Below are 13,754 nucleotides of genomic sequence, written 5' to 3' on the forward strand. Positions count from 1 at the left end.
AAAAATATTTTTTATTTTCGCGGCTCTGCGTTATAAACTGTAGTGAAACACTTGGGGGTTCAAAGTTCTCACAACACATCTAGATAAGTTCCGTGGGGGGTCTAGTTTCCCATATAGGGTCACTTGTGGGGGGTTTCTACTGTTTAGGTACATCAGGGGCTCTGCAAATGCAACATGACACCTGCAGACCAATCCATCTAAGTCTGCATTTCAAACGGCGCTCCTTCCCTTCCGAGCTCTGCCGTGCGCCCAAACAGTGGTTCCCCCCAATGTATGGGGTATCAGCGTACTCAGGACAAATTGGACAATAACTTTTGTGGTCCAATTTCTCCTGTTACCCTTGGGGAAAAAAAATTGCGGGCTAAAACATCATTTAGTGGAAAGAAAAAATGATTTTTTAATTTTCATAGCGCTACATTCTAAACTTTAGTGAAACAATTGGGGGTTAAAAGTGCTCACCACACATCTAGATTAGTTCCTTAGAAGGTCTACTTTCCAAAATGGTGTCACTTGTGGGGGTTTCCACTGTTTAGGCACGTCGGGGGCTCTCCAAACATGACATGGGTTCCGATCTCAATTCCAGCCAATTTTGCATTGAAAAGTCAAATGGCGCTCCTTCCCTTCCGAGCTCTGCCATGCGCCCAAACAGTGGTTTATCCCCATATATGAAGTATCAGCGTACTCAGGACAAATTGCACAACAACTTTTGGGGTCCAATTTATCCTGCTACCCTTGGGAAAATAAAAAATTTGGGGCAAAAAGATCATTTTTTGTGAAAATTAATATTAATTTTTTTTACGGCTCTACATTATAAACTTCTGTGAAGCACTTGGAGGTTCAAAGTGCTCACCACACATCTACATTAGTTCCTTAGAGGGTCTACTTTCCAAAATGGTGTCACTTGTGGGGGTTTCCACTGTTTAGGCACGTCAGGGGCTCTCCAAACACGACATGGGTTCCGATCTCAATTCCAGCCAATTTTGCATTGAAAAGTCAAATGGCGCTCCTTCCCTTCCGAGCTCTGCCATGTGCCCATTCAATGGTTTACCCCAACATGTCGGGTATCGGCGTACTCAGGACAAATTGTACAACAACTTTTTTGGTCCAATTTCTCCTGTTACCCTTGGTAAAATAAAACAAATTGGATCTGAAGTAAAAATTTTGTGAAAAAAAAGTTAAATGTTCAATTTTTTTTAAACATTCCAAAAATTCCTGTGAAGCACCTGAAGGGTTAATAAACTTTTTGAATGTGGTTTTGAGTACCTTGAGGGGTGCAGTTTTTAGAATGGTGTCACTTTTGGGCATTTTCTGTCATATAGACCCCTCAAAGTCACTTCAAGTGTGAGGTGGTCCGTAAAAAAAATGGTTTTGCAAATTTTGTTGCAAAAATGAGAAATCGCTGGTCAACTTTTAACCCTTATAACTCCCTAACAAAAAAAATTATGTTTCCAAAATTGTGCTGATGTAAAGCAGACATGTGGGAAATGTTGTTTATTAACTGTATTATGTGATATAACTCTCTAATTTAAGGGCATAAAAACGAAAAATTTGAAAATTGCGAAATTTTCATAATTTGACAAATTTTTGTTTTTTTCACAAATAAATGCAAGTCATATCGAAGAAGTTTTACCACTATCATAAAGTACAATATGTCACGAGAAAACAATCTCAGAATCACCAGGATCCGTTGAAGCGTTTCAGAGTTATGACCTCATAAAGTGACAGTGGTCAGAATTGTAAAAATTGGCCGTGTCAGTTAGGTGAAAACAGGCTTCGGAGTGAAGGGGTTAAAGTCTTCCTTCAACCTTAATAACTATGTAAAAAGAATTCTACAAATGTCTATTATATAAGAACTTGTACTGGAGACATCCATGGTTTGGAATTTTTTTCACCACTTAAATGAAAAAGAACCTATACATGTTTGTTGTCTGTGAACTTGTAATGACCTGGAGAATCATAATGTCAGTTTTAGCATTTAGTGAACATGGTAAAAAACAACAAAAACAACTGTGGGATTGTTCTTTTTTGCAATTTCACCGCACTTGAAATTTTTTTTCCCATTTTCCAGTACACAATATGTTAAAACCAATGGTGTTGTTCAAAAGTACAACTCGTCCCTCAAAAAAACAAGCCCTCACATGGCCATTTTGACTGAAAAATCAAAAAGTTATGGCTCTGGGAAGAAGGGGAGCAAAAAACAAAAATGCGAATACCAAAAATACCTCTGGTCGTTAGGGGGTTAATTGTATCAATGATTATTCATCCAATCCTTCTATAAAACTGTTTTGTAGCTCAACTATGATGTACAATAACAAATTTTATTGTGGTACCGTGTTAGCCAGAAAAATCGATGTGAATACTTTTCTGCCCAATGATGACAGAAGTATTCTAGGAGTGATACCTTTATTGGCTAACCAGAAAATAATATGTTTGCAAGCTTTCAGAGCACAGTGGCTCCTTCTTCAGGCAAGATTACAAATAGATTAACTATAAAATTACAATCAAAATAATTTCAAAAGAAAAAAGAAGCAATGGGGACATTTGGCTTTGGAAGCATAGATTTTGCTTGATTGGGTTATAGAAGACATGTTGCTTTTCAAGAGTCTATCAGCTACTAGTTATGCGGAAACCCTTTATTTTTCTATTGACAAAAGAAAGAACATAAGTGGAGTTGTTTTTGGGGACAAATTCGAATTTATTATTTGTATAAATTTGAACTACATACCATTTTTTGATGGCTTATTATTTCAATGTTTGGCTGATTGAATGAATAAAGAGTGGAACATCAAGCTGTACTGGTTCCTGCCCTGAGGTCTAATGTTAGCTGGTGAACTGATGTTTTTGTAGTAAATAATTGACGTTTGCTATATAATTTACAACTTATATGTATATTTTAGAAATGTTAAATATACTTTCTAAGCATATTCTATTAAAAAAATATCTTTATTCTTGGCAGATGACTCTATGAGGAGATCAGAGGAACACCTGACATCTTCAATTTTTAAATTAGATGATATCATACAGGATATAACTGAAATGAATGCAAATATTCCAGATAAATCCTCATCTCTTCACAGCAAAGATTCAATATCTGTAAAGAAACCATTTTCAAGTGCAGATAGTGAAACAAGTTTTTCCCTCAACACGTCTCTTGTTACACATCAAAAAATTCACACAGAGGAGAAAAGATTTTCTTCTTCAGAGTTTGGTAACTATTTTAACCAGAAATTAGAGCCTATTTGTCATGACATAATTCATGCAGGGGAGAGAATTCACACAAGAGAGAAGCCATATTTGTGTTCAAATTGTGGGAAATATTTTGCAGATAAATCACATTTTGTTAGACACCAGAGAAGTCACACAGGGAATACACCTTATTCATGTTCAGAATGTGGGAAATCTTTTGTAGATAAATCTGCTCAAGTTGTACACCAGAGAATTCACACAGGGGAAAAACCATATCCGTGTTCAGAATGTGGGAACTGTTTCGCAGAAAAATCATCTCTCATTAGACACCAAAGAATTCACACAGGAGAGAAACCATATTCATGTTCAGAATGTGGGAAATGTTTTACAGATAAATCAAACCTTATTAGACACCAGAAATTACACACAGGTGAGAAGCCTTTTTCATGTTCAGAATGTGAGAAATCTTATGCAGATAAAACACATCTTGTTAGACACCAGACAATTCACTCAAGGGAGAAGTCATTTTCATGTTCCGAATGTGGTAAATATTTTTCAGATAAATCGAGACTTGGTGTACATCAGAGAACTCATACTGGGGAGAAACCATATTCATGTTCAGAATGTGGGAAACTTTTTACCAAGAAATCATATCTTGTTATTCATAAAAGAACTCACACAGGGGAGAAGCCTTTTTCATGTCTGGAATGTGGAAAATCTTATTCAGATAAATCAAGTCTTGTTAAGCACCAGAGAACTCACACAGGAGAGAAACCATTTTCATGTTCAGAATGTGGGAAATGTTGGGCAGATAAATCTCAGCTTTTTACGCATCAGAGAACTCACACAGGGGAGAAACCTTTTTCATGTTCAGAATGTGGAAAATGTTTTGGAGTGAAATCAAGTCTTGTTAGTCACCAGAAAATTCACACAGGGGAAAAGCCCTTTTCATGTTCAGAATGTGGAAAATGTTTTATTCGAAAATCACTTTTAGTTGTCCATCGAAGAATTCATACAGGAGAAAAACCCTTTTCCTGTTCAGATTGTGGGAAATGTTTTAGTCGTAAATCACATTTAATTCTCCATCAGAGCACTCATACAGGGAAGAAACGCTTTTCATGTTCAGAATGTGGGAATTGTTTTATCTACAAATTGCATCTTCTTGAACATCAAAAATCTCATATAGGGAGAAGCCATCAACATACCTAGAAGGTGAGAAATATTTAACTTGAAAATCATATTTTGTTTACCACCAAGAAAAACTCCCACAGGAAAAAAAACATATATTTTGATAAATTGTACAATAAAGCACATAAAAGAGATGGTGAAGTCAAATAAGACTATTGGGAATTGATCCCTTCTCTATGCCCCAATACCAATATATTGTTGAGTTTAAGAGGACTTAGGCTGGTGCTTATATATTTAAATTTAGACCCATATAAAGTTGCATTTGAAGGCATATCCATAACTTAAGATGAGTGTCCGTCAATATAATCTGACATTTGGGGTTCTTTTTGTTATCCTTCTTTGACAATAACTCTGGTGTTAAATAAATCCTATGTATAATGCTAAAAAGAAAGCAAAGTCTTAGCATTCTAGACAATTGTTCCTCATGTATTGGTGATACTTCTTCTTCCCACTTAAATTTTGCTGGAGCAGAGGTCGGCCCATCTTGTTTCCTCATTAGTCCTTATATATTCTGCATACCATTGTCTTATTAATGCAAATTCTCACTAACAAAGCTGTAGTCATTTGTATGTTTTTCCTATAAAAGTATATAAATAAAAAAATATCCCTTTCTCAATGTTTAAGGCCGGACAAAACAATTTAAACCTTAGCTACTGGACTTTTTCTAGACCGATTATGAACTCCAACTCCTGTCATCCTTATACTACCATTCTACAGCAACAGATATTTTATTTGTACCTTTTGAAATTCAGAATTCATATTCTGTCATAAATATATCTAGCTCTACACCTTCCTCTTCTCCCAATCCGGAGTTCTGGGGTAACAATATTTATAAAGAGACTTCATGTACAGAAATATTAGGGCTGCGGCAACATCACATATTTTATGCAGAGGCATAGCGCTATCTCCATAGTTCTCTGTACAATGACATATCGATCAGACAAGGTCCTCATATTAAGGCAGTTTCTGTTTTACTTTATATGAATAATATCAGTGAGTCTCATTATACCAAGTAGAGAAGCTCCAGGGACAAAGACCCCGTCTAGTACTAACAGGCTGGAGGCCCGAAGTATTCAGCCATGGAGCCGGATTCTCTCATTTTTGCTTCTGGCATTATTTAGAATAAATCCCTTTTTCATACAGTCCTGTAATAATGACTTTGTTAATCACATGTTGTAGGAGTGTACATCTAAATCACTGGTGGAAAAAGATAGAAGAGGGCATCTGTGCAAGAATAATATATAAGCTCTTTGCAGTCTAATAGCTCATCAGAATACACAATTCTGCATGATTTGGAGGTGGATGTGGGCCCTTACCTCTCAGGCCTCTGTGAGACTGCACTGGTTGCACCAATGGTATGTCCACACCTGGTCTGAATCCATCTAAATGTTATCAATTTATGTGCAGGAAATAAGCCGGATTACTCACCGGTAATGCTCTTTTAATGAGTCCACGACAGCACCCCACATGAGAGAGAGGGATCCGCCCATAGGAACAGGAAACCTACAGAATAAAAGGAGGCGGTCCCCTCTCCTCCTCAGTTTAGTTTACAGAGTATAAAAAGGGAACCGCAAAAGCTTTAGTATTAATTCTTATTCAGCAAAATATCTTAAAAACTCTATACAACCATTATTTGTGAATTAAAGAAAGGGCTGTGCATAATCAGGGAGGGTTGTAAATGGGTGCTGTCGTGGACTCATTAAAAGAGCATTACCGGTGAGTAATCCGGCTTTTTACCCTTCGCCACGACAGCACCCCACATGAGAGACTTTCAGAGAGTCATTACTCGGGTGGGATAACTGTACTAAGCACAGCTCTACCAAATGTCAAATCAGACGATGAAGATAGATCAAGTCTATAATGGTTGTAAAAGGTAGAAGGTGTAGACCAAGTTGCGGCCTTACATATTAGATGGATCGGGACATCCGCTTGTTCCGCCCAGGAGGAAGCCATGGCTCGTGTTGAGTGCGCTTTAATACCCACTGGAGGAATCTCGCCTTTCGATGTATAGGCCAAGCAGATAGCATCTCTGATCCACCGAGATATGGTAGCTCTCGTGACCCCATGTCCTTTCTTGTGGCCCTGAAAGGAGATAAACAGAGCCCTACTCTCCCTCCATGTTTGACACCTTTCTATATAAGTCAGGATGGCTCTTCTGACATCTAAGGTGTGGAACTTATGTTGTTCAGGGGTTACAGGAGAATCAAAAAAGGAAGGGAGAAATATTTCCTGTGACCTGTGGTAGGTGGATGCTACCTTAGGGAGGTATGAGGGGTCTGGTTTTAGGACTATTCTGTCATGGAATGTCAGTAAGAATGGTGGGTCTACCGATAGTGCCTGGATGTCACTAACACGTCTGGCTGAGGTCAGGGCTACCAAGAGGGCTACCTTATATGTGAGGACATTTAGAGGTATAGAATCTAGAGGCTCAAATGGGGAGCTGGTTAAGGCTTCTAGCACTAGATTTAAATCCCACGGAGGTAGACGGGGAATATGTACTGGGTTACTCCGTTCACAAGACTTAATGAATCTGGAGACCCATCTATCAGCGGCTATATTATATCCATATAAGGCTCCTAACGCTGATATCTGGACTCTTAAGGTGTTCACTGATAGTCCTAATTCTCTACCTTTTTGTAGGAACTCTAGAATAGGTGTTATCGGAACCTGCTTAGTGAATGGTACTGTATGAAAGTCTAAGAATTTTTTCCATACCCTGCTATATATCAGGGTGGTAGATCTTTTCCTACTTAGTAGCAGGGTGTTTACTAGTTGTTCTGAGAAACCCCTTGAAGTTAATAATTGCCGCTCAAGTTCCACGCCGTCAAGTGAAGCCCTTTCACTTGCGGGTGGAAAAACGGCCCCTGGAACAGTAGTTCCTTGTCCAATGGAAGAATCCATGGATCGGATAGACACATGCTCTGGAGGCAGGAGAACCACGGTCTTTTTGGCCAGAAGGGTGCAATGAGGATTATCCTTGCTTGCTCCCTCCTGATCTTCCTGATCACTAGCGGAATCAGAGACATTGGAGGAAAGGCGTACGCCAGTTTGAAGTTCCAAGGATGGTGTAGAGAGTCCAGCATGTCTGGGTGATCCATGGAGTTCAGGGAAGCGAATTTTTCTACCTGTCTGTTGCCTCTTGTGGCAAATAGATCTATCTGAGGCACTCCCCATGCTTTTGTTATTAGTCTGAACACGGCTCTGTTTAAGGACCATTCTCCCTGGCGCAGCCTGTTTCGGCTGAGGTAGTCCGCTTTGGTATTCTCTATGCCTCTGATGTGTAGGGCTGTTAGGGACGCAAGATGAGCCTCTGCGAACTGGAAGATCTCCCCTGCGATGGTCATCAGACTTCCTGACCGTGTACCGCCCTGGCGGTTTACATAGGCCACTGTGGTGGAGTTGTCTGAGAAAACTCTTACATCTGCTCCTTGGATCTGTGGAAGAAAATAATTTAAGGCTTTCCCTACTGCTGTTAACTCTTTCCAATTTGATGAACATGATGATTCTGACTGATTCCAGGTATCCTGGACTATATCATCCTCCATATGTGCACCCCATCCCGTAGGGCTGGCGTCTGTAGTAATTATTCTGGATGGATCTATTATCCATGGTACACCCCCTGAAAGGTGTCCCATATCTAGCCACCAGGATAGAGATTCTATGACATCTCTAGAGAGAGTTAGTTTACTCTCTAGGTGTCCTACCCGTCCCTGGGCTGACAGTACTTTGAACTGTAATTGGCGGGTATGAAATTGAGCCCATGGTACAGCCGGGATACATGAGGACAATGATCCCAGTAAGGACATAGCCTTCCTTAGTGTCATGTAGGGGTTCTTTATCGCTTCTGACACCTTTGACTGTATAGTCCTTTTCTTTGAATGCGGGAGGAAGCTTTTTTGACTTACTGAGTCTAGCTGGATCCCTAGAAACATTTGAGTAGTGTCTGGATTCAGCCTGGACTTTTCGAAGTTGATAATCCAACCCAACTCCTGCAGGGATGAGATTGTGTTAGATAACCGCAATTTACATTGAGCTACAGAATTCCCTACTACTAGAAAGTCATCTAGGTAGGGTATTATTAAAGTGTCCCGTTGGCGTAGATGAGCCATTACCTCTAACATCACTTTTGTAAAAATGCGGGGGGCCATAGAAAGCCCAAATGGCATTGCCACATATTGGAAGTGACGAACCTGTCCCTCCAGGATGACCGCTACTCTTAGATACTGCTGGTGTTCGGCGTGTATTGGAAGATGATAGTATGCATCTTTTAGGTCTATCCCGGCCATGACACACCTAGGGAACAAAAGCTTGATGGTAGAACTAATGGATTCCATTTTGAAAGTGTGGTTACGTAAAAAGGAATTTAGTTTTTTGAGGTTTATGATGGTTCTGAATGAACCATCCGGTTTATTGATCAAGAATAAAGGGGAATAGAACCCCCTCCCTTCTTGATCCCGGGGAACTTCTATCAATACTTTTTTAGATAGAAGCGATAGGATCTCTGATTCCAGAGCTTCTTGTTGTTGTTGACCTCTCGGAGATGTTACAATAAAAGAATCCCAAGGGATTCTATCAAATTCTAACTTTAATCCATTCCCAATAATGTCCAGAATCCAAGGACTAGATGTTATTAATTTCCATTTAGAAGAGAAATACTTCAATCTACCGCCCACTTCATAATTAACGGTACTTGTTGCGTTTTTGGTTATAGGATCCGGAAAACAGAGCACCTTTTTGTTTTGGATCCTTTGCCTCCCAGCGCTCCCTTTGCTCAGTAGGTTTATTCCTGGTGAAGGGGCGTCTCCTGAAAGCTCTCCTGTAAGAGGGAAGGTACTGGTTAGGGAAGCCTTTCTTCCGCTCTCCTGCTTTATTTAAGAGCTCGTCCAGAGCTTTCCCAAATAGGAACTCACCCTGGCAGGGGATCGCGCAAAGTTTTGCTTTGGCCTGTGCGTCCCCTTTCCAATTCTTCAACCAGAGTGCTCGCCGTGCTGTGTTTACTAGGCCGGCTGACCTGGCTGTTAGGCGTAGTGAATCTACCGACGCATCTGCTAGAAATGCTACTGCGTCTTTCATTAGAGGGATTTTCGACAGAATTGTATTCCTCGAAGCTCCACCTCTAATTTGTTCCTCCAGCTGCTCTGTCCATACTAGCAGTGACCTTGCAGTGCAGGTGCTAGCAATGGCTGGCCTGAATGCCCCCGTATTTGCCTCCCATGACCTCTTAAGTAAGGCTTCTGCCTTTCGGTCTAACGGATCCGTTAGAGTCCCTGAGTCCTCCACAGGCAAGACCGACTGTTTAGAAGTTGAAGCCACTGCCGCATCAACTTTTGGAATTTTTTGCCAGGAACTAAGTTCTTCGTCACTGAAGGGGTAGCGTCTTTTAGCAGAGGATGGCAAGAATCCTCTCGTGTGTTGTTTCTCCCACTCTTTTTTAACCAGCTCCTTAATTGTGGGTATGGTGGGGAAGGACCTTCGTTTTCTTTGTCCTAATCCCGCGAACATGATGTCCTGCGCTGACTTCTTTCCCTTCTCATCTGGGCACCCCATCGTGCTCCTGACGGCTTTAATTAAACTGTCTACGCTACTATTTGGTAGACAAAGCCCTCCTTCATATTCTGATGAACTTTGCTGGGACTCCTCTTCATCAGAGGATTTTTGCACTACCTCTGACTCCGAGCTTACTGGAGATCGGGACCTGCTGGGCTGGCGGGTACTGGTGCTACTTGTATGGGCCAGACCTTGCATCTCTTCACGAATTATGGCTCTAACGTCAGACGGGGTCATTACGTTTTCTTGCCGTAAGGTCAGTACGATGCACTCTGCACATAACCTCTTAGTATATGAGTCCGGGAGGGGTTGCAAGCATAAGGCACATTCTTTGTGTTTGGTTTTATGTGTCCTTTTCTTAGTCTAGAGGAAGGGGATATAGGAGGAACATATATCAGCATATGGGAAGAGACTCTTTTAAAACTCACCCAGTGAAGCTGACAGGTACCGGTTCTGGAGGCGGATTCTTGGCTGAAAGACCTTTCTGTCTGGTGGCAGATCGTTTTTCCTGGGATCGATCTCCACTTTTGGTGCTGCTCCTGGCGCTTGTCTCCTTACTGGGAGACTGCTCTGTTGCAGACAAGTGCGCTACATCGGCCGGTGAAGCCATACTTACACACACCGGCCGACGCTAGTGCTGCACTTTTAAATCTGGCGCCGAATCTCCTGCCTCCCCGGACCCAACCCGGAAGTGCTCCAGCGACTTCCGGGTTAGACGCGCCGCTCCTCCTTACCATGCGGCGGCTGCTGGATAAGAAGCCGGCCGCTGAGCGCGCGCGTCCTCATGGATCCGGGCGGCCCAGCGGTACCGAACCCGGACCATGGCGACGATCAGACGAGGGGGGAGGCTGCAAACAGTGGCTCCCCCGCCGCTGCTTCTGGCACCGCAGCCCCTGCCGTTCCACCAGAGACTGACGCAGGCGGGTGCATGGCCCAGGAATCCTTTTTTGGACTGCAGGTACTTCGGGTTCCCATAGAAACAGGAAACCTAAACTGAGGAGGAGAGGGGACCGCCTCCTTTTATTCTGTAGGTTTCCTGTTCCTATGGGCGGATCCCTCTCTCTCATGTGGGGTGCTGTCGTGGCGAAGGGTAAAAATAACTGTCCTAACGCGGTTTTTTTTTTTGGTTCAAATGTTTTTTTATTAAAATTTTTCAAAAGTAAAAACATTACTAAGTGTGACACATCCTAAATTCCATCCCCTCCAACACTACAATAAAGTTAGTGAAGTACCAAATAGATGTCACGGTACAAAAAAGGAGAAATCTGCACTAGAAAATTTAATAATCTTCCTGCTGCTGGTTATCACGAAGAAGAGAAGTATAGATAATTACGCGTATCTATCAGGGAGCCCTGAAAGGGAATCTGTCAGCAGGTTTTTGCTACCTCATCTGAGAGCAGCATGATGTAGGCAAAGGGACCCTGAATCCAATGATGTATCACTTAGTTTACTGGGTGCAGCCATTCTGACAGAGCTTTTAGATTTAGCAATGCAGCAGGGTTGTAAAGCTGCCCTTGCCCATACCACAGCAAACCGAGATGATGCCTGCTCACCATGTCTGCACCTTAAGGATGGGGTTGGAGGGAGTTAAATGTCCAGCCAGTCTTTTTTTTAATTTCTGTCTTGTTTTGGAGGAAGGAAGCCTCCAGACTGAATCTCCAGTGAGAGCTGCCATTTGTCTTTGTCCCAGAAGGTGGGAGCCATACAAGGAAGGTCTCTGTATGGACTTTCTATTTTCATTTGTGCCAGAAAGGCTGTTTTGTAACTATTCTAAGCTTTATGGTTTATGAAGTAATAAACCACCCAGAGACATTAACTTAGCCGACTGTTATGGGCCTGGTGGTTAGGTGCACCCAGAATGACCTGATGGTTAAACTGGAAATCGGGACAAGCTCTGGGGAGTGGGAGCTCTGCTGACCACAAACCCTAATCCTATCACACAAACACTAGAAATAGCCGTGGAGCATACCTAACTCTCCCTAGACGCCTCTTCACAGCCTAAGAGCTAACTACCCCTAAAGATAGGAAATAAAGCCTTACCTTGCCTCAGAGAAATTCCCCAAAGGAAAAGGCAGCCCCCCACAAATATTGACGGTGAGTTAAGAGGAAAGTCACAAACACAGGAATGAAACAGGTATTAGCAAAGGAGGCCAGTCTTCACTAAATAGGCAGAGGATAGCAAAGGGATCTATGCGGTCAGCACAAAAAACTACAAAAACCACGCAGAGTGTGCAAAAAGCCCTCCACACCGACTCACGGTGTGGAGGTGCACCCCCAGAGCTTCCAGCTAACAAGGAGATATCATGATAGCAAGCTGGACAGAACTTCGCATGTACTAAGAAATATATTCAGAACGCAATAAACAATAAATAAGCTAGCAGGGACTTAGCTTCTGTTGGAACAGTCAGGTCATCAGAGAAATCCAAGAGAGATCTGAACCAGTACTGAGACATTGACAGCAGGCATGAGGTAACGATCTGAGTGGAGTTAAATAGAGAAGCCAGCCTAGCGATAAACAAGGGCAGCTGGGAAAGCCAACCTCAAGGATCAGCAGTACCACTCAAAGCCACCAGAGGGAGTCCAAGGACAGAACTCACTGAAGTACCATTCATGACCACAGGAGGGAGTCCAAGAACGGAATTCACAACAGTACCCCCCCCCCCTTGAGGAGGGGTCACCGGACCCTCACCAGGGCCCCCAGGCCGATCAGGACGAGCCAAATGAAAGGAACGAACTAAATCGGCAGCATGGACATCGGAGGCAACAACCCAGGAATTATCCTCCTGACCATAGCCCTTCCATTTGACCAGGTACTGAAGTTTCCGTCTCGAAACACGAGAATCCAAAATCTTCTCTACCACATACTCCAACTCCCCCTCGACCAACACCGGAGCAGGAGGGTCAACGGAGGGAACCATAGGCGCCACATATCTCCGCAACAACGACTTATGGAACACATTATGGATGGCAAAAGAAGCTGGAAGGGCCAAACAAAACGACACAGGATTGAGAATTTCAGAAATCTTATAAGGACCAATGAAACGAGGCTTAAACTTAGGAGAAGAAACTTTCATAGGAACATAACGAGATGACAACCAAACCAAATCCCCAACACGAAGTCGGGGACCAACACAGCGACGGCGGTTAGCGAAACGTTGAGCTTTCTCCTGGGACAATGTCAAATTGTCCACTACGTGAGTCCAAATTTGCTGCAACCTGTCCACCACAGAATCCACGCCAGGACAGTCCGAAGGCTCAACCTGCCCCGAAGAAAAACGAGGATGAAAACCAGAATTGCAAAAAAAGGCGAAACCAAAGTAGCCGAACTGGCCCGATTATTCAGGGCGAACTCAGCCAATGGCAAGAAGGTCACCCAATCATCCTGATCAGCAGAAACAAAGCATTTCAGATAGGTTTCCAAGGTCTGATTGGTTCGTTCGGTTTGGCCATTTGAGGATGGAAAGCCGAAGAAAAAGACAAATCAATGCCCATCTTAGCACAAAAGGACCGCCAAAACCTCGAAACAAACTGGGAACCTCTGTCCGACACAATGTTCTCCGGAATGCCATGCAAACGAACCACATGCTGGAAAAATAATGGAACCAAATCAGAGGAAGAAGGCAATTTAGGCAAGGGTACCAAATGGACCATCTTAGAGAAGCGATCACAAACCACCCAGATGACAGACATCCTTTGAGAGACAGGAAGATCTGAAATAAAATCCATGGAAACATGCGTCCAGGGCCTTTTCGGGACCGGCAAGGGCAAAAGCAACCCACTGGCACGAGACCAACAGGGCTTAGCCCGAGCACAAGTCCCACAGGACTGAACGA

At 42.6% G+C, this 13,754-nt stretch overlaps 2 protein-coding genes across 2 annotated transcripts in view; both read left to right on the forward strand.

Annotated features, from left to right (window-relative positions):
• The window catches only part of LOC143768180 (uncharacterized), a 166,687-nt gene that overhangs the window by 121,490 nt on the left and 31,443 nt on the right, over positions 1–13,754 (forward strand). Inside the window, exon 11 of the mRNA XM_077256869.1 lies at positions 2,957–4,383. Within this exon, the coding sequence (XP_077112984.1) occupies positions 2,957–4,383 (1,427 nt within the window). The remainder of the gene's footprint in view (positions 1–2,956; positions 4,384–13,754) is intronic.
• The window catches only part of LOC143767467 (uncharacterized), a 390,459-nt gene that overhangs the window by 69,190 nt on the left and 307,515 nt on the right, over positions 1–13,754 (forward strand). The gene's annotated exons all lie outside the window — the stretch shown is intronic.

The sequence above is a fragment of the Ranitomeya variabilis genome, chromosome 4 (genome assembly GCF_051348905.1).
Source record: "Ranitomeya variabilis isolate aRanVar5 chromosome 4, aRanVar5.hap1, whole genome shotgun sequence".
NCBI lineage: Eukaryota > Metazoa > Chordata > Amphibia > Anura > Dendrobatidae > Ranitomeya > Ranitomeya variabilis.